Consider the following 21,777-nt stretch of genomic DNA (forward strand, 5'->3'; position numbering starts at 1 on the left):
CAGGCAAATATGGCTTGATGATATATAGTTCTTTACAACAGGACATAAAATCATACGTATTAAAAAACATGATTAATAAAATCATATATATTCAGAAAGGCACCATCTGTACTTTGTGTCTGTCTTAATGTAGTTTGAGTGAGGTTTGACATTCTAAGGTACAGTGTAAGGAAGGGAAGATCACCAAACACGGAAAAGGAGGAGATAGAGGAAGGCAAGCAGAGAGAAAGAAAACCAGGCTAAGCCTTCTTGAGAGAAATGCAGTCAGGGAGGATGGAAACCGATCAGTTCCCTCTGGGATCCCTGGTGGAGAGGGGAAAAGAATGTCCAAAACCAGAAGATACGAGGTGGCTTTTTATAGCTTTAATATCTGGGTCAGGCAGACCCAGACCCCAAGACATTGGGGAGACAGAGCAGGGAGCCTAGACCTGGTGTGCAGATCAATAGTTCATATTCAGTCTTCCTGCCGGCAGGACATGGTGCTTTCAGCCATTATTACAGGCTTTACTTTGTCCGACTGAGGAGTGACTAAGGGGCTTAAGAGACTCCCCTCAGCTTCTTCATTTAGTGGGGCAGGGAGGCTGCTAGACTTCTTATAGCATTGCAGGCTTCTTCCAGGCCAAGACATCCTGAACCATAAGGTTGACATTTCCTAAAACCAGGAAGACTTCTGGGTCCACAGTTAGTTTTTGGTTTTACATTTTATTTTCACTTATCATTATTCTGAAAACTTAACAAATGCCAAATAAAATGGGCACTTCTATATACAAAGTAGAACAGAAAAAGATGATTATAATAAATCTGTGAATCATTATTATGTAGTTTGTTTTTCCTTTTAAATTTAAATGTAGATATGTTGTTGTTGAGTCATTTTCAGTTGTGTCCAACTCTTTGTGGACCCCCTTTTAGGGTTTTCCTGGCAGAGATACTGGAGTGGTTTGCTATTTCCTTCTCCAGCTCATTTTACAGATGAGGAAACTGAGGCAAGCAGGGTTGAGTAATTTGTCCAGGGTCATAAAGCTAGTAAGCACCTCAGGTTGAATTTGAACTCCGGTCTTCTTATTCTAGGCCTCACACTCTACTATGCCACCTAGCTTCCCCTAGTATAGATGTAATAAATCTAAATATAATAACATATATTTCATAATTCTCAAAGCTGTCCTGCTTCTCTGTTTCTTTCTGGCCCTGTTCAATCAGGAGTCACAGTTCCAGTGTTCACCACCAACTGCCTCTAGCTAGCAAGCTTTCTGAGTTAGTTCTGTGCCACTTACGCATACCTACAGGAGGCAGTGTTTAATCAGTTGAAGGAGTTCAGGCCCTAGGGGACCACTTCCTCCTCTGGCTTGCTTTTCCAGTGCTCAACATTGTCATTGGCTGCAAATCTGCCTATGAACTGATTCTTAGCTTATCCGGCTCATCCAGTAATTCCTGTCATTCCTTATAGTTTATATATCACTAAAGGGTCCTAGATTGGCCTCCAGGTCAGACCCTGGCCTTGTGAAAGAGACTCTTCCCATACCAATCATGCATCTCTGCCCTAGAAGCTTTTCTTCACCAGAGTTTCAAAGCTAGTTGAGTTGAATGTCACTTCCTGCCTGGGACATTCTCCTCTCCCACTCTTCAGCCCTTTTCTTATTATAAGTATTGTGGGTACACCCATTTTTCTTGGAACTTTATGGGTCGAGTCAGGGCTCCTTTTTGTTTTGTTTGATTTTCTTTCTGGGGAAAGCAGAGTAAGGAAGGTGTTACTTATAGAGAAGTGTTTTTTGGCATTTCATCCTCTGAAATAAAAGTTTTGTCTCTTCTCACTGGAAAGTCAACATATTTTGTTTTTGATGCCAAATTCGTTATTGAGGAATTTGGCCATAATGTTCATAAGTTACCTGGTGTTGACAGAACACAAATAACTCAATGCCACATTTATTTCTCTCCTAGTTTTGTTCTGACATCATGGAAGATCTTGACATGATGCTTCCTCTAGCTCTTGCATGCAGGGACGGTTCATTTCAGGAAATTAGAGCAAACTTTGTGGAGGCCTGTTGCAAAGTAGCAACAGCTGTCCTGGCAAGGTTGGAAGAGAGAAGCAAGGAAGTTCCTTCCAAAATACCCTTGCAAAATTTGTATACTCTTCTTGCTACAGCAATATTTGTTTTGCAGCATTTTATGCACTATGATGATTTGATGAAAGAAACAAGTAAAAAGTAAGTATTATGTAAAGTTCATAGTGTAAACATTTTATTTCATCTTTTGATATCAGTTAAAGTTCCATGATGACATCTGAGACGTAGTTAATGATCATAATGCAATTTTCATCTATTTTTTAAATATCTAAAGAAAAGCTATGAAATGTGTGAAACAATATACATCAATTTTGGAAGTGTTCCTTTAAGGCCTAACACAGTCTTTAAATACAGACAGGACAATGGTTTTCTGGTTTGTTTTTTAATGAGTCTGTTAAAGAATGAAGTACATAGAATTTGAATAAGCAGTTTTGCATGAGAGTATGAATTATACCTGTAAATTCTTTTGCCAGTGATTCAAGTTTATGTAGAAAGTTAATTTGATTTAGTTTAGTGATTAATGTAGACATACCCTAGAACAACAATTTAATATAACAATTTAATATAATGGTATTGGCTATGATATTTGAAGAATGTGATGTTAATTTTTTTCTGTTAGGAGGAGAATGAAAATATTATTTTTATGTACATAGTTTTCTACTTCTAAGTAGTTTTCTAAAAGTTAATTTATAAGTTTGAGAAGTCAGTTTTGGTGGCATGGGGTTTGGGGAAGGGAGGAAGAACATCCAGGGAAGAATTTTTCATCTACTGGCCTTCTATTTCCCTCTTACCACCATTAACAGTTAACATCACAACTTCTGCCAGACTGACCTTGGGTTGAATGAGAGAGGTAAGGATGAGAATAGGGACACAGGGCATTCTCAGGAAGAAACTGGGAAGAAAATCCCAAGTAGCAGCAGTGAGAAACAAAGGGGTGATACTGTGGCCACTTTTACTCCTGGCTGATAATTTTAACATTTGAGGCACCCATAAATCAGTGGCTGCTTATACTTCTTATATAGAAAAAACTAGTCACCAGAACTATAACTAGCAATTTTGGTGCCTAGAGGGAACAACACAAAACATGCCCTAGGATAAAGAGCATGAAGGGTCCCTTCAAATCATCTTTTTAAGACAAATTCAACTTGGGAGATGGGGGAGTATCAAACCTCAGAACACAACCCCTGTTGGAGGAAAGATGTTGAGACACTCCCCTATGGGGAAGAAATGAAGACATGCTGGCAAGGTCTCTGACAAAGAAGCTTCCACTAAGGTAGCAATCAACATGGCACTGGGCCTCCTGAGACACTGTTGCTAGTAGGAGGAAGCCCCTTAACTTAATTAAGTACATAATTAAGTACATACTGAGTACATACTCAGTTTAGTTATTTCTACTTGCTAGAGTAGTACAAATGCTACCAACTCCCTTAAATTTCAGTAATTTCAGTAATTTTTTCAGTAAGTTTCACTTACCGGTCCTGCTTCTAGTTCTACCATTCATACAAGTACATACTAGAAGCGATGCTTCTTCTTACTATAAAGAAAAATTACATGGAAAGAAATAGTTGAAAGGGAAATAAAATAATTATTAAAATATGTTTAGTTAATTTTATTTCCTTAAGTTATCAGATGTAACGATTCATAGTTTAATTTATTTTTAAAGTGTCAGAAATCACTTTTTTCATTGAATTTTCAAAGCAGTTTGTAAGATAATGTCTGCATAATTAAAATCTGAAAGTTTAAAAAGCATGTGGTGGAATGACAGGATGTTTTTATAAAAGTTACTTATGAAAAATGCATTTGTTTCTGTAGTGACTATAATGAGGTAGAGTGTCTATATATAAGGAGGATTTGGTTATACTATTAGTTTCTCAGGATCTATGGCCATGGGAATGTCTACTTTCCAGGTGTTAGATAATAGCTCCCAGAATAGCCCCAAGGATTCTAGACAGTAGTTCTTAGAATCATGGTGATAGACAGTCCTACTGAGGCTGCTCTGTGAGATAAAAGACGACATAATGTAATATTTACTACGTTTGTGCAGAATAACAATATTGCATTAAGCTGTCAAGATGCCTTCTTTGTCTGTTGCCCTATAAAAGGAAGTCCAAGTTGGTCAGTGGATGGGAGGGAGAATCACAGGGAAACCATGGGTAAATGCATAGAGGAATGCATGTACCTGCCTCAACTGGCCCCCATTGAGGGGAATGGACAAGTGTACCTGTCTCAATTGACCCTATCGGGGATATAGGGGTAGTTGCCTACCCCCACTTCTCGCCAGCCCCTGTGAGAGGAGTGGTTAGGGAATGCTGTATGAGCTAGTACTCTCAGCAACCATTTGAGAAGATTAGATTAGAATAAAGCTGGTTATTAACTCCTCTGAAGCTGTCTGCCTGTCTGACCAGATCAAGAGTGAGCCTATTAGAGGCTGGAGACTGAAACCTCCAGTGCCTCCTATGTGTTATCCATGAAACAGTGTCCTATGAAGGATCATTAGGATAGTGATAGGTCTTATGTTCATTTCATTAAAGGATCAGTTAAAGGAATTGGTCATTTTTAACCTGGAGAAGAAAATACTCAGGGATAGAATGGCTATTTTCAACTATTTGAAGGGTGGTAAGGGAGAAGAAGGATAAGATCTTTTCTATTAGGCTCCCAGGGAATGAAACAAGAGTAATGGGTGCTAACTGCAAAGAGGGAAATTTAGTTTTGAAGTAAGGAAGAATTTTCTATTATTTAGAGCTATTCAAAAGTGGGATGAGTTATCTTAGTGGGGAGTGAGTTCCACATCATTGGAGGTTATCAAGGAAAGGCTGAATAAGCATTGGTCAGGAAGGTTATAGTGAAAAAGTTGAATGCAATGGTGGCCAAAGTCTCTTTCAACTATGAAATTCTGTATCAGTTGCCTAGATAATATACTGGTATTTGAAACAGACTTACAGTAAATAATTTTATTTATGAATGACCTATTGACAATGAAATTTGTCTAAAGCTAAAGAGCATATTTGTAGAATATCAGATGTACAATTTTCAAAGAACTGGCAAAACAAAGACCAGCTTTTTATTTTTTTAAGTGAACATAGGTTTTAGTACTCTAGTGCTGGGAGGAAATGAATGATGGATATCTAATAATCAAAACCATTTGTAGTTCTGGAGATTGATACCTCCTACTGCACAGGCCTTAAATCTCTGTGTCTTTGATCATTCCCTCTGAACAGACCCCTCTTCCTAGTGCCTGTCCAACGATATCAGGAACTCATCAGCACACTCCAGCTTCAGGTTACAGACTACTGCTTCACAGTTTGTGCTACAAGCATTTTACAGGATGCAGAGAGCCACCACTGGGATGACTACAAAGCTTTTTATGAGGTGTGAAGTTAAGTTTATATTCCTCCTTCTTACACAAATATGTTTGACTGCCTACCTGCTTTCTGACTAATTAAAAACATGATATTGGTATTACATGAACACAAGGACTGCTAGAATAATATTTTTTAAATATTGGATTTATACTTAGAAAAACATAGTTCCTAAAATTATGGAATAATTAGACATAAGTACTCTCCTTCTGCTTAAAATAAAAATATCTTAATTTGAGCTAAAATACTGCAATACTATATACCAAGAAGGAAAATAATTGAACACAGAGAAAAAGATGATGATGCCAAGACAAATGCAACATTCACATTTTCTGAGGTACTGATGATAGGAAATGCTTCGGGTTTTTTTGGTTATTTTCCCCTGTCTGCTCAGTGTCTGTCTAAGATATATGAACGATGTATAGATTGTCCATCTAAGTATATATCAGAGGCTGGATAATAGGCATTTTTTATCCACTTGGTTTTTCTTGTACAATTATTCATTGGTAATATATTACAGTGCACTCCCACCCACCATGCACTTCCTGTTGCCCTTCAGGTGACCCTCAGCTTTTCTTTTTGGAGACTGTGGTATTCCATGAGATGTAGCTGTAGAGTATCAGTGTCATTTTTTAAATAGAACATCGTTTTTAAGAAGAAGTTTGGGATCACATCAGAAGCAGCGAGTGGTTTCCTCAGAGCTACCTCCCTCCTGTTTAATTCTGGGTGCAGTTCATTGTCCATGCATGTACATTGTCTACACATTGTTCAACTTAGTGCTGACCATAGTTGAGAGGCCATGTGATATTGGGAAGTCAGGAAAGTCTTAAACAATTCTCATTGCACGATCCTGGACAAGCCACGTAACCTTTCATGGCTTCAGTTTCCTCATACCTAAAATGCAGATTAATAAAACACCTGCACCTCAAAGCTGTCATGAAAGACCAAAGGAGATCATGCATCTCACGTGTTTTTCAATATAAATATCAGCTACTTTTGTTGCTGTTATTAATAATACTAATTGTTTTCATTATTCTTTTTTCTCATCTTTGGCTAGAAACAGTCCTGAGACAAAACACTGCCCTGATATTGTGATTATCTGGTATTACAGCCTGCTGCAATGCATTGAGTTTCTATGATTACCATACATACTCTACACTGATCACCAAAGCGAAACTCCTTCATCTATAAATTCTGATGGTGACCTGGGCCAAAACTGCCACCATAAATGCTCCCATTTCCATAAACAAATCTGTATGACTCAGCCACTTTTGAGACCCTCTGGCTGACATTTTATAGTCTGACTTCTTGCTGATGTCTCCCATGGAGAACCTGTTGATTCAGGTCTTGGATGTTAGCTGCTCCATAATTAATTCAGAGGTAAACCATACCAGGTTACATTCAGCAAATCCCCACGTACCAGTTTTCAGCCTTTACTATTGGTCTGTGAAGTGATGTCTTCCTGTGCCAAAAATATTTCAGTAGGTATTTGGGTTTTCTTTGTGTTGGTCTTCATGTAACCATGTAGCCAACCAGAACTTTTCCATGTTATCCTTCTTCAGGGGCTCTCTGTCCCCCAAATTATTTGTTTCTCAAGCCTTAGATTAAGGTTAAAAGGTTTATTTTTTTTCTTTGCTCTGACTCCTTGTATTGCCTTTACCTTTTGGCATTTGCTCTCAGTTGCTGATTAAGGTTACTTTAGGGATCGTAGATTTTCTTCTCTACTTTTTAGTGAGGCATCAGGAGGTTCTCCTGAGCAAGGTCTCCTTAGCATGCTGAGAGGGGAGGAAAGCTTCCTGTTTCTTTCTTCCTGTTTCTGTGTAGGCATGATTTTATTTCAACTTTCTCTTCTCAGAGGGGTGGAGCTTTCTTTTGAAACAATGGTGGGAACCAAAGAGGTAGCCCCTGGTGGCTTGAAAGTGAAAGTCAAATCACCCACACTTTGCTTGTAGCTTTGGGCTTTTTATCCATTTGTGTCCCAGAAATAATCTGACCTCAAGTATTATTCTCTATCTCCTTCTACTGCTCTGTACTCTCAATTAAAATATACAGTTTATTTCAGCCAGTTTATGTTGAGGAATCTGAACTGGGTTTGTTTTCTGGATTTGGCCTCCCTCTGTTCCCAGTCTAACTGCTAATAATCCTCCGAACTAAACTAATCTTAGCTAACTAAAATTAACTAATTCTACTGAGAAATCACTTAAAGAAATAACATTTACAGATATGGCAATATTAAAAGCAGCCACAGTCATGCACTGATAAAAGAGGAAAGGGAGAAAGATGTCTTCTTAATTTATAGCCTTGGGACTGAGGAACAATGCAGGTTTTGCCCCAGGCACAGTTTGAGTTTCTATCATCCTCATCACCCTGGTTTAGGACTCCCTGATCGCTTTCTGACTTCCTATCCACCTGCTATGTATGATCCCTCCTTTTGCCTTGCTTGCTTTTGTGCCTCTTGCTGACTTGGCCTGTGTTCCATCTTTCCTGCCCCAAATTTCCCTAGCTCAAAGTCAAGGTCAGTGACTCTTGGTGTAGTTTGCCATAATGTTGAATCCAAAATCTGCTAGAAGCTTAGGGAATTCTGCGAAGATGTTTATCCCACCTATAGACATCCCTAACTGTCTGTTCTGTGTTTGAGCATTTTAACTAAACTCATAAAAGGGAGCTATGTTCCATTTTCTGAATTACATACTGCATTTCTTTGGTTTTGTCAGCTTTAGTCAGATTCTGTTCTTCTTACTGAAAGTTTACCTGGAAAAAGCATGGTAACACAATTTTCTTTCCAAAACGATTGGTTTGTTTTCCTTGTGATTTTTCTCTCTTCAACTATACCTTCCCTTTTAGAGAACTCTCTGCCAGTTCCCACCCATTTCCCTGTATTTTTTTTACACCAAAACGTGTATGAGCTTGAACTATTTGTTGCCTAGTTCTGATAACTGTGGTGTTTCTGAGATGTTTTATCTCTTCACTCCCATCTCCACCATTATATGTTCTTCTGGCAGACCATAAAAAGAATAAATTTTTCCTCCTAATGCATTCCTTCTGTTCCCTCCTTTTCTTCCCTCTCATAAAACCAAGAAATCAGAACAGATCACACTCAAGTTCTGTGTTTCTCCTTCTTTACTTTCCATTGACTCTTGAAGAAAGTAGTGTTCTAAATACATTGTGTCTTCTCCCAATGTTAGAAAAAAATGCTCATTATTTCACCCCTGTCAGCATCTCCTATGTTTGAATTTCAAAGATTCCACCCATTTCTGGCCTTTATATGTGGCATGCTTGAATGTCCTCTGTTCTTTTGTTAGGATGATATTTAGTTTTTCAGGATAAACTAATTCTTGGGTATAAGGCTTTTTCTTTTGTCTTTTGGCATGTCATATTCCACAATTTCCTTCCTTTTACAGTAATTTAACATAGCCTCTGTGATCCTTATTGTGGTCCCTTGGTACTTGAACTTTTCCTTTCTGACTGCTTGTGCCATTTTTTCTTTAGCTTGAAATGCCTGTATTTTGGCTATGATATTTGTGGGTCTTTTCAATTTGAGATCTCTTTTGGGAATGAACAGTGGATCATTTATATTTTTACTTTGTTCTTTGGTTTTAATAGTTTGGGACAATTTTATTTTATGATTTTTTAATACAGGGATCCACATTTTTTCTTCAGGCAATGTTTCAGGAAGTCCAATATTTCTTAAATTGTCTTTCTTTGGTTTGTTCTGTCAATTGTTTTTGTTAGTAGATATCTCACATGTTCTTTTAATTTTATTAGCCGTTTGACTTTGTTCTAATATTTCTTGTTGTCTCATGTTATTTCTATTTTTTTGAAGGTAGCCGCTTCTTGAGTGGAATCCTCTACTTTTTTAATAAAGTATTTATTCTTTGATTTTTTTCCTGCAGTGCTTTTAATTTCATTTTTCATCTCATTTTTTGAATTGACTTTTAGAGTCCTTGTGGCTTAAAGAAATACTTTAAGTTTAAAATTACATTCTGAATTCCACAGACCATTTGCTAGTTTTTCAAAGCAATGTTTATTGTTCAGTTAAGAATCAATGCTCTTTATATCTTCACAATATGTTAACCTCTTGAACTTTCCTTTAACCTGAATTATTTTATTGTTGTTATTGTTGTTTTATTAGAATTTTTCTTCCGTTTACTTATGTCTCCATCCTCAGATCCTAGATTCAGATTTTGTGCCAGATCCAGGCTCAGTCCAGGCTCTATCCCGTCATATATTTTTGAATAGGCTGTTTAGGCCTTGGTTTTCCCCAGTACAATAAAAATACTACTGCTATTTCCTTACTGCAATCCTGAATGTGTCAATTAGATTCTGGTCCTGTATCTAGATCTCTTTTGCCACCTTGTCTGGGCCTCTATCACAATCTTTGATTTCAGTATCTGTCTCCTTGCATCTCTATGCAGGTGCTGCCCCACTGCTGTCTCCTCATGAGATCGTCTACCAGAGGCTGGCTTTGTTCTTTACTGGTGCTCCATCAGGCTCAAAATGGGTTTTGGAAATCATCCTGAAGGTCCCTGAAGCAAAAGCCAACCTGGCACCTCCACCCTGTCTCTTCCTCTTTGAGTAGCCACCTACCAGAACACATTCTTTGGTATGGCCCTGACCAGCCGTAAGACCAGATATCAGAGGTTATGCTAGCTTCCAGCTTCTGGGACAGCCCAGAGGAGTAAGTTTCCTGAGGACACCTCTGCTCCTCTTTTTTTTTTTTTTTTTTAAAAAATAGTTACCTACCAGCAGCTGGTTTTGTCCCCTGCTCTGGTCCTGGAGAAATATTAGGGATTATACTGGCTTTCCAGCTGCAGTGGCTTCAGGGCTGCCTGATGTTTCCCTGACCAGAAAGCTCTTGACTTCTGGCTATCATCTTATGTAGTCCTAGCCTGGATGAATGAACTAAGCGGTATTTCTCTGATTTTATTGAATCTTTGCTTCATTGATCTTTTCCCTTATTTGTTAAAGTGCTTCTCAAGGGGAAACAAGCTTGTTTAGGACCTTTTATGTCGCCTTCTTTGCTGGAAGTCTTTCTCCTCAAGATGCTTCTGTCAGTGGTAGTATTTAACACCCATCTTTACGTATGTTATCTTTCCCTCTCTGGTCCTTATCATGGCAACAGCTACAGCATGTACTGTTGTGTGAAGAACGTATAATGTTCTAATACTTTGTCAACTATCATGGGAAAATAAATATAGCCTATATTAGCTTTTGAAAATGACTTTTTAAATTGCTCTGTTTTGCATAGTTGATTTATTAGTTTGATTCATATCATCATTAACGATAGCAGAAGGGATCGCTGCTATTGTTGTTATTCTCATATGTCCGTCTAGGACGCCCTTGACACTTGTGTAGATTGCTCTCATAAACATTCCGTAAAGGCTCTGAAGTAAAAGCATGTGTCAGGTTTATCTTTCTAAATTTCAAATCAGACTTCCAACCTCATTGATGTAGCCATTGATGTAATAACCCTCTCCCAATGAATATCAGCATTTGCTCAGAAACTAAGTCTTAGAGTATTGCCTAAACTGCTGAAAAGTCAAATAACTCTCCCAGGGCCACACAGCCAGTATATTATCAGAAATAAGACTTGAACTCAGGTCTTCTTGACCCTGAGGCCAGCTCACTATCAGCTATTCCACAGTTTTCTCTCATTAATGTTATCATATAAATTTTAGGGGCAATAAATAGGTCCAAGATTTTTTCCAAGACTTGTGCATTCTTATCTCAGGTCTTTTGAGAATCAGTCCCTCACTCCCCTCAAAATTGAGATACCTTGAGCTCATATATAATTGTCTTAACTTTTTTTCTCATCTTTATTTTCTTTAGTGACATTTCTACTTTCTCTTGTAACACTTAGGGGATTTGTCATGTTAAAAAAGTCTCTACTGTCATTGATGGATACAAGAGTAATAAAAATTACTACAGATGACCTTCTATTTCACCTTTTAAAATTCTCAGGATGATTTTTCCTAGTAAAGTCTGCCATAAAGTTTTCTTTAAGTTCCCCTCCCTCATTATTCATTGCTACTTTGTGGGAGGCTATTGTTCATAACTTTCTATCATACTTTTCTATGAGATTTTACAGTTGGGTTTTTACTGTGTTCTGCCATTACCTTGCCTACTTTATCCTTCAGCTCAGCAAGGTAAGCAAGTGTTTGCTGACTGAGGTTCTTTTTTTTTTAAAGCTCTTTGTTAAGGTAATTAATTTGCATTACTAAACTTCCTTAGGAAATGGTATTAGTCTGTGTCAATGTCTGTTCTTTCATCTATTTTTTTTCTTTTTCCCTGACAGCTTAGTTTAATAGGTCAGGTATGAGTTGTCAATTAATTCAGCAATAAGCATTTATTAAACACTTCTTTATGTTAGGCTCCGTGCTAGATGACACAGACACAAAGACAAAAATGAAACAATCTGCCCTCAAAGAGTTTACCATCTAGTGGGAGAGATAACATATATATATATATATATATATATACACACATATATATGTATATGCAAATCACATGCAACACAGATACAAGGTACACTTGCAGGGTAAGGCACTAGCAATGGGTGGACAAAGAAGGGCCTTGTGCTGAAGGTGGTGTTTGAGCTTAATCTTGAAAGAAACAAAGAATTACATGAGGTGTATGTGGGGAGAGAATGCCCATCAGATAGAGGAGACAACTAATTAAAGGCGTAGATATGGCAGATGTAATACTATGTATGAAAAAAAGCAAAAAAAACCCAAAACCTTCTAATCTAGATGGATTGTACAGTGCATGGAGTAGAGTATAATTAAGTCTAGAAAAGTAGTATAGGGCCAGATTGTGAAATTATTTAAATGCCATACAGAGAAGTTTGTATTTTGTCTATCATCTCTCTTTTGTTCATCATCTTTCTTCCAGGTAGATTTTCAGCTCCTTGAAGGAAAAGAAGGTTCTTTTCCTTTTTCTGTATGTCTAGTACCTAGTTCAATGCCTGGCACATTATACTTGCTTAGTAAATGCTTATTTAATGAAAATACTTTGAATTTAGGAGAGCAAAATGCTGTTCTCTTCCAACAAGAATGCATTGTCATCATGTATTTTTAACGGTGGTTTAGCACATGCTAAACTCCTTAGACCACCTAAAATGGCATGTCCTACATAGATGACAGCATTTTAAGTGGTCTAGGCATATACAACCTCTTGTTATAATAATTCATGCATATATCAAAATTAAGCAAGATTCCCCAAGACATATAACACAATGACCTTCTTAAATTACCCTCTGATCATTAATATACGTTAAAGCATAAAATGGAAGTAGTATGATCTGTACTCATGCTTGTCATTGCTATGGAGAAGATTCATTACACAGTCTAAGTTGAAGACGAATTCCTTTTAGATAATGAGATCCTTCAGATCTTCCTTTTTGCACATATTATTGGACTTATTCAATCTTTGTAACATTCCATAGACTCCTAAATGAGCTCCATAATCACTCCAATTTGGTAAAGAGTGCTTATTGCCTGATCTATGCTACATAGTTATGTGGACAGTATAGAGGTTATGTGTATGCACATCTCTCTCATATGTCTGTATATACACATGTATATGTATACATGTGTAATATATATCTGTAATTTTTTAGTCTATTACAAGTTTATATTACAAATTGCCAATAGTAAGTTGGGCTTAGATAAGTGGGGGTAGGAGGTGGGTTAGATTGTCTGTATGTTACTGAACTCCTCGAATCATTCCACAATTCTCTCTGAGATGGAAGCCCATCTTTTTAATGCTAATATTCAGCTGATGTTGAAAGTCATGGAACACTGTAGTCTCTAATTCATAAGTCAAATGTAGATGTTTCTAGCAGCCTGTAACACAAGATGAATAAGGAGTGATGGAGATGAGTTGCATAGAAAGGTTGTTGTCAAAAAAATACATGATTTAAAAAAATGCAGGTTGGTCACGTGGCAAGAGTGAGTGATAACAGTTTTTCAGCACATCTGATGTCTTTGTAATGTCAAGAGAAAACAAGGGAAGCTTCAGAATGTGAAGCGGGGTTCATTTTTGGGAGAATTTATAAGTACATGAACAAAAATCATATAGGATGGACCTGTGAGATCAGAGACCCATGTGCTTCTAGGTTGATGTTTTGGAAAGCTTTGGGGTACAATAGAAAGAGCCATCTCTACATTAAGAGGAGCCCAGTTCCCAGCTCTGAATTTTATAACATTTGTGACATTGAGTAAGCTTTGCCACCCTCAGTTTTCTCATGTATAAAATGAGAGTTGAAATAGATGGTTTCTGAGATCCCTTTTAGCTCTCGATATGGCCCTATAACAGTTTCTGAAGAATTAAGCTGAAGGTCACTCAGTTGTTGGGAGTAGATGATAACATATTACCAACTAAGTTATTCAAGGGAAAGATGTATAAAAGATGTTATTGGATTGATATGTGGCCAGAAAAGTTGGACTGACCATAACTGATACAAAATCTATTTTGCTGCTCTGGTAGACATACAATAGTACAAGAATTAGAGAATGACCCTAGCAAATTGGGTCAACTCTATATGGTTTATTTATGGGAGGCCATGAATAGAAATCACACAGAATGGGAAGAATGTGTATAGATTATAATTTTAATCATTGGAGGAAAGACAACAACAATGATGTGACTGGTCAGAAGTATCAAAATATTTATTTTGATAAGTATGGTTTACTAAGTATTTTCTATTTTTCTTATTCCTTTTCCCTTTTTCATGAATTTGATTGATCATGATTTGCCTTCATTCATTTGTTCTATATTTCAGAATCCCAAATTTATCCTGAAATTAAACCCTAATGATTCCCAGTGTAGCAAAACCTATAGTCAATTAAAATTATTCATCATCAGGATTTCAATTGTATTTTCCCCCTTAAATTCCATTGATTATACATGGACTACATTATTTGAATTCCTTGAAGTTGATTTCAACTTTGTGTAAGATTTATATTATCTCCATCAAAGATTTTTTAAAAATTCTCCAGCTATGTAAACCTTGATTACTTTTTTGTATTTATCCCTTTCCTCCAGATTAAATATCCCAATTTCTGTTTTTGTCATAAAAACTAATGTTGAGCCCACCAGGTGATGTCTATTTCAACACCTTAATTCCAGTGGAAATTCACATGATAAAATGAGATAATGTACATAAAACACCCTTTGAAACTTGTAAGTCCTACATAAATATCAATTCTTGTTGTAATTACATTCATTTACTTGTAGGACAATTGTTAGCATAATACTGGCCATTAAAGAGGAGAAGCAGATGAGTTTAGAAAGAGCCTGTTTCTTCTGAACCATTCTCTCTCTTCTGCAATAGCCCTTCCCAGAGAGTTTCCCCAACAATTTCAATCTGCTTTTGCCCCACATGACGTACTTCTAACAGCATTAGTAGAGAGGACAAGTGAGGGAGAGAAAGGCCGAGTACTCATAGCTGGAGATAAGAATGGAGGCGTTGGGGCTTCTCCTGTCTCGGCAGTCTCACAAATTCTCCAATTTGGTTTCAGGTAAACTGAAAGCTTGAAATGCGCTTATTGCATTTTTCTAACTGAGAATATGTCAAAATGAAAATTATTCATCTTTATGATATTTTCAACGACCATCTATGTCCAACACTATTTAATTGGTCAGCTCTAAATGCTTCCTTCAATGTAATGTGATGCAGAGAACAGCTTCCTAGAGTGACATAGACAATAAGTGGATTTTCCGGCCCTATTATTGAAGCTACCAAGTAGTTAAGAAAACAAATTACCATGTAACGTGCAGCTTTTAGATCTTATGATATAGGCTCTAGTTTAGAAGACGGAAATCACAAGATAGTCACTCAGTGATTACATGGTACAGTAGCTTCCATATACTTACATGGTCAGTAGTTACAATTTAATTGCAGAGCTAGTGCATCATTATTTATGCTCTGAAAAATAAAGTGATCCTGCTCTTCTATACACTGAAAATAAAAACCTTCTAAAAATAGTGTTGGGTTTTAAATGTTTTGACATCTGGAGTATCTGACATGATTTTTTTCCCTCACTTACATTACAACCCTTTCCTTCTCCTATTATTCCAACTGATTTGTAAAGCAGAAGTAGTAAAACATTCTAGTAGGGTTGGCTTGAAAGCAAAGGAGATAGCATCCCCATGACTGGAGGCCTGATAGTGCTCTCAGGGAGCCAACTGCCATATAGAGAGAATAGGGATGGGACAATAAAGTAATTTACGATATTTGAAACAATGTGCACCCACGGTTTTGTGATATTAATTGTACCCTAACTATATTACTTCCATAAAACAGTTTTTTTCCACCAAAACTGTCAGGGTGTGAAAACCTAAAGGTTTAGTATCCCACTGATTAAGTACTGGTTGCATTCAGAGTGCATTTTAAAAATCAAGCTTTTACCATGGTTCACATCTGCCGCAAATTTGGGCAACTTATGTTTTCCAATAGTCAAAGAATAACAAATTGTCTGTTCAAAGATAATACTGAGTGGCTTATGTAATAAAGCCCAGCTGCTTGTTTCCTGATATATAATCTGAATAAAAGCTCACATCTGCTCACATTATACTGAGTCTGCAAAAATAACAGATGTTTACCAGTAGAATAGTTTTGAAATTACAACAAATAAAGAAACAGGTCAGAAAAAATGAACGCATCATATTTTGTCTTTAATGAAAACACTGTTGCTTCTGCTGTAACAGTACACATTTTGAAAAGCCTTGTTAGAAAGATTGCCAGTTTAGGATCATTTGAAGTAAAAAGAAAGTATTTTATACAAGTATAACCAATAAGAATGTGGCAGTTCATAAAAAATAAACACTTGATTCCTCTTCTTTTTCCAGTGAAGTTCAGCTATGAGGAGGTCTATAAGGCACATTATGACCACTGGAACATAGTTATGAGTTATGCATATTTACATATCCATATATGTATAAATATGACTTTTATATCATGTGATATAATTCAGTTTATACACACTAAAATAAATATAAAATGGGAGGGGATAGTTTTATAGTATAAATCTTAATAAAGTTGATTTTCCCATTTTTTTTGAGGCCATAAAAGATCACAAGGGCCAAGGTGTTGGAAGCACACCTGATTTGCTCCAGGAATGGTGATAGTCAAATTGCTACTAAATTCTACTTTATGGCAATGTCACACCCTCCCATCCCCAACAACACAGGGCCTCTCCCCACCCTCAAATATGAGACAAGCAAATGCAAAGCTCCTTTTTTAAAATTCAGGTTGTTTTATATTTTTTTATTAAAAACTTCACGTTGAACATATAACTACATTTGCTTAGTAACTATTTGCATTTAAATTAATTGCGCTATGTAAAGTATCATGACATTCTTAGTTATTCCCTCAAAGTCCCTATCATAATTCATCATCTATTCATTCTCATATACTTTTCCTCGTGTGATTATAGTTAGTATTTTCTTCATTCTTCTAGTCCTGCTTTTTTCCCCCTTTCCATTTTTTTCCAGATTTCTTTGTATTTAGTTTATACTTTTAAAAACATGCTCGTTTATCATTGGACATAACAGAAAATGTGAGGCACTGTCATGGGCCTAATTTTATAAGCTTATGCCTTAATCTAGTTATAGACCTAATCTAGTCCTCAGCTGGGAAAGTAGAGATTGAAAGTTCTGGCTTTAGAATGAACTTCTCTTGTAGTGAAAGTGGTGGTAAAGATGCTTCCTGTAGGAATAACAATATGCCTTTGTCTCTGAAATACACGAGATCAATACAAACCATTATTCAATTGAATACAAATTATTTTAGTACTCAAAAGTTAATATAAAGTGACTTATTAAATGTGTCTACTTGTGGGACTATAAACTTTGAGGGTAACAGATGTCTCTTTGAAGAGTCACAACTCAGAATTATAAGTCATGATTGAAAGAGCCATTTTAATCTAAGGAGAGAAAATGTAATGTCTCATTATTTAGATGGTATATTTACATGCATAGGATCCAAATCATATAGAAACATTACTATATTCCATATTATTTATATAATGTAGAAATATACCAAGTAATCTTGTGATCTGGTTTGGCAAAAAGGAAAGTTTAAAGATTTAAAGATATTTGGAGCCCCACTCTCACTTTTCTCTCCTTCCCCTGTACCATCACTACTTGCAGAGTTCCCCTTTCAGTCAGGGGAGGCTTTGTGCAGAGAAGAGATTTGCAGAGGTGAGGGAAAAGAATGAGAATTTGGCTCCTGCATATATAAAATAATGTTAAAATGTTAAGCAATAAAAATAAAACATCTGCCTAGGAGTCTTCTAAATTATATGATTTTGGTGTCTTTTTCTGGTGTTATTAAAATGTCATAGGTGAAATAGCTTAATGTAATCTTCAAAAGTTTCCCAGCCCCCTTGGTTACTTTCATAGCTGTAAGAATGTAGTTGCAAGATTATTTTTGCTCTTGCCCTTTCATCATAATTGGGCAATTTGAAACATTCTAGAACTCTGTCAGTAATGATAATAGTTGTAGCAAAATATACATATTTAAGTAATTTAAATAATTTGAATCATGTTTTTAGAAGATATGGCCTCTATCTTAAGCTAGCATGACTCGTATAGCAACTACAAAGCAGATAAAGTAAATTTTAAACAATAGGTCAGGAGTAGGTTAATTAAGGGTATGGTGGGTTAAATACTTGTGGTTTGGCTTTGTGGTAGAATAGTTGGTTTTGTAATTGAAAAGGAACATGTGTTTCTTTGTCAATAAAGATGTTTTACATCTTGTCAAGAAGCTTTCTTGGTCTTCGAGTGTCTCAAACTCTTCAGCTATTTCCTTTCAGCCTGAACTAATAAGATTCACAGGAACCAAGTTGACATTTTGGAGGATGTGATTCTATTGTTTAATGTGTGGTGGTTTTGCCAGGGGGAAAGATGCTCATTCTCTATCCAGATGTGGCATTATTTCTGCTGTGCTCTCCATCATGATCTGTGGGCTGTTCTACCCCCCAAGTTAGCCCAAGAGATTCTCATAGACGTGTTGGAGAAATCTTTGGATCTGCTGGCCTCCAGATATTCGCAGGCCCATCCCAGTTATAAGAGAACTCCACAGATAAGGTAATTGAAATGTGATTTCTAGGTATTTTGTTTTAAATATATGGTTTTCCTTAATTTTATGTTAGTCATAATTTAATTCTGACTCATCTAAGGCTGTTTCTATTTAAAATGTTTATGACTCTTCAAAGGGTAACAGGTAAATCTCCTCAGTTAGTTCAAGGGAATTGTGAAGCATTCCTAAAAACTTTGTTTCAAGAACTTTATAATATAGTTGTACAACTAAATTAAGGAAATTCCTTTTTAAATAATGGAAACTCAACTCATTCAAAGCTCTTACCTCCTTTCTCTTCATCTACTGTCCCTTTTTATCCTTTCTTATTTCTTTCTTGGATTTCTTTGTTCTTATTTTGTATTAATAAGGACTACTTCAGCACATTGTAATTTCAAGTAAGATTTGGGGCAACAGTAATTATGTATTAAGTCATGGACATTAACTTTGAGATAAATTAGTAATAATTAGTGAGTTTCATAATTTAATTTCATATGTTAACTGGTATCCTAAAGCAACACTATTATATAAAGTGATCATGTTTTTAAAACATTCTGTTTTCATATAATTAATACATATCTTTTACATATCCTCAATTTCAGGTATCTTTTGTGATACCTGTAATCTTCTACAGATCTTAAGGAGCTTTTTTGTTCCATCAGAAAGAATCATTTCTTGATCACCGTCTTCCAAAGTATCCTGCAGTTTTTAGGGTTTCTAGGCCTGTTGTCAGTGTTTCATAAGTACAGTATTTTCTAAAGCTGTAATAAATTACTAAACAAGATTTAAAAATATTGTCTGCTAAAGAACAAAATGCACAACTCCATTTGAAGGCACAAAATATTTTCTTTCACTAAGCTTATTTGCTAATAAATCATTTTTGACTATAAGACTTGTAGTCATTCATAAGGTACTCAATAAAAGTACATTCACATGAAGTATGAAATGTATTTAATTGCTTAACTATACTATTCAAATGATTAGTTTTCACTGGCAGCATAAACATTGTATTCAAAGCCAGAGACTTCCCTTCCCTACAATGGATTTTGTAACTTAATCTAATATTTTGTATTTTAAAAATTACCTCAAACCTCCTTTAGTAGATAGGGCACACTTCTTAAACGTCTGTCTGATACAATCCAATTAAACAAACATGATGTTAGTACCTGTTATATGTAAGGTGTTAATCTAAAATTAATGCTTCTTGGTGGGTAATTGAAATTATATATTACTATTTTAATCATCTGTAATTTATTTAGCGAAACCTACATACAAACTACATTGGAATCTGCTCAAGGACAGTTAGTCTTGATGGTCTTAATACAGTCTGCGTACCTGGCATCTATTTGACTTTTTCTAAATGACATTTAGACACTTAGCAGAAATGTTCCAATTAAGTAGATGCCAAAAGGCAAGATTTCCTAGAATACCTGGAGTGACCCAACAGCTCTTTAGTTTTCCTCCCTTCTATCCTCACGTTTCTCCTTTTCTTCCATCTTTTGCTCCTTTTAACTCTATCTATAGAAAATTAAGAAATAGCAAATTCAAGTTAAAAAAGTTAAACACAAGACTTTTTTACATACAAAAATAACTTTAAATAGAACATGTTGAGGTAATGCTACACTGGTGAATCTTTAGTTAAAATCAAAAACAGGAAGACAAAGAAACGGGGGAAATTAGTGAATACCATAAGCATGTTATTGCATATTTCATTGTTTTGTAATCAGTACAATTAGAATCAGAAAATTCTCAAAGTTCAGGTTTTTCTAGCTGTTCCAAAGGTGTCATCCCTTCCACTTATCTCCTACTTGCCATGTTGGCTCTTTGTTGGGCCCTATGTCTTTTTTTCTCTGTATCTTGACGCTGGGTAAGGTCATCTTTTAACATCTGTTCACATGTTTTCTGGTAAGAAAAGCAAATTTTCACTACCTCTTTTTCTTAACTCAATCTCACCTGGCTTTCCTTTCCTTTTTTTGTTTTTTTTTTTGAAACCATATTTTGCTTTCTTCACTGACAAGGCAAACTAAGCATGCCACACATCTGTGACAGATCTAGACTTCTGAAATGTTTTCCACTTCTAGGCCTTATTTTTGCTAGTGAGAATATTATTTCTGTCCCACATAAGAGAAAAGAAACTTTAGTTGCATCATTTAATCTTTTTTCCCATTTATTATTGATAGACCATGCTCAATCTATCTAGAGGCATTTTTTTTTCTCATTCCACATATAGGTGACATTGCAAATATCAAGGTCAAAATATGGCTTTTTAATATAATTGTATCTTTATTTTTCTATAGATTTGATGTTACTGCAATCTTAATATGCATTCAGGAAATGCTCTGGTCAATTTGTAGATCAGTGCAAGAACTTTTGAATCCTCATGAATGTATAAATGAAAAGATCTTGAAAATTCACACCCACTGTAATCATCTGTTTACAACAATGATAATTTTGACATCACCATTAACAGAATTACATAAGTAAGTATGAATCTTATTATTTTGGGGTTTCATGATTTATGTAAGTAATTGTTCTTCATAGGATTACAGATTTAGAGCTGGACAGAGCTGGGCAGCCATTAAATCCAGCTGTTTCATTTTACAGATGAGGAAATATCTGAGGTGGGATTTGAACCTAGACCATCCAGACTCAGAGTCCAATGTCTTATCCATTACCTCTTAATGTAGTTTTCATTTTTAGCATAAAGGAATGGAAAGAACACGGGAATACAAATTAGAAGACTTAATTTCTAGTTCCAGATCCACTAAATAATTAGCCATATAACCTTAGATAATCACTTAACTTCATGTTTCTCATCTATAACATGAAGATAATACCTGCCGCACAGAGTTATCATCAGCACCAAATATAACCTAATGTGGGAAAAGCATTTTGAAAAATAAAGATCACTACACAAATGTACAATGTCATCATTGCCTCAGTTATGAAAATATGTGATGTATTTTCATTAGAGTTCTATAGGGATGTCTCATGGTATAGCATGAAGGTGATTTCAGGTTTGAAGCTTCAAAAAAATTGTGAACTACTATGGAATTCTGATTACTTTGATTAATTTTAATATGTTCCAGAAGGTAGCTTTTGATGTTATAAATTGAAGTATTGGGCTCCTGATACAGTTGGGTATCTCCTTGCTGTAATGGTATTTGTGGTAGAACATTATTTAACAAAGAAAAACTTCAAAATGGAATTTGAGTTAAACTTCAACCCTTGAGTTAAACGTCCACCCCCATTCCCCATCAACCAAATAGTAACTTCA

At 35.9% G+C, this 21,777-nt stretch overlaps 1 protein-coding gene across 4 annotated transcripts in view; it reads left to right on the forward strand.

The window, feature by feature from the left end:
• Positions 1–21,777, forward strand: part of KIAA0825 (KIAA0825 ortholog) — a 544,517-nt gene that overhangs the window by 175,591 nt on the left and 347,149 nt on the right. For all 4 annotated transcript variants that reach the window (XM_072606108.1, XM_072606106.1, XM_072606107.1 and 1 more), the window contains 4 exons: positions 1,936–2,201; positions 5,279–5,429; positions 18,321–18,511; positions 20,798–20,980. In XM_072606108.1, coding sequence (XP_072462209.1) covers positions 1,936–2,201; positions 5,279–5,429; positions 18,321–18,511; positions 20,798–20,980 — 791 coding nt within the window. The remainder of the gene's footprint in view (positions 1–1,935; positions 2,202–5,278; positions 5,430–18,320; positions 18,512–20,797; positions 20,981–21,777) is intronic.

Source organism: Notamacropus eugenii, chromosome 4 (genome assembly GCF_028372415.1).
Source record: "Notamacropus eugenii isolate mMacEug1 chromosome 4, mMacEug1.pri_v2, whole genome shotgun sequence".
NCBI classification, from domain to species: domain Eukaryota; kingdom Metazoa; phylum Chordata; class Mammalia; order Diprotodontia; family Macropodidae; genus Notamacropus; species Notamacropus eugenii.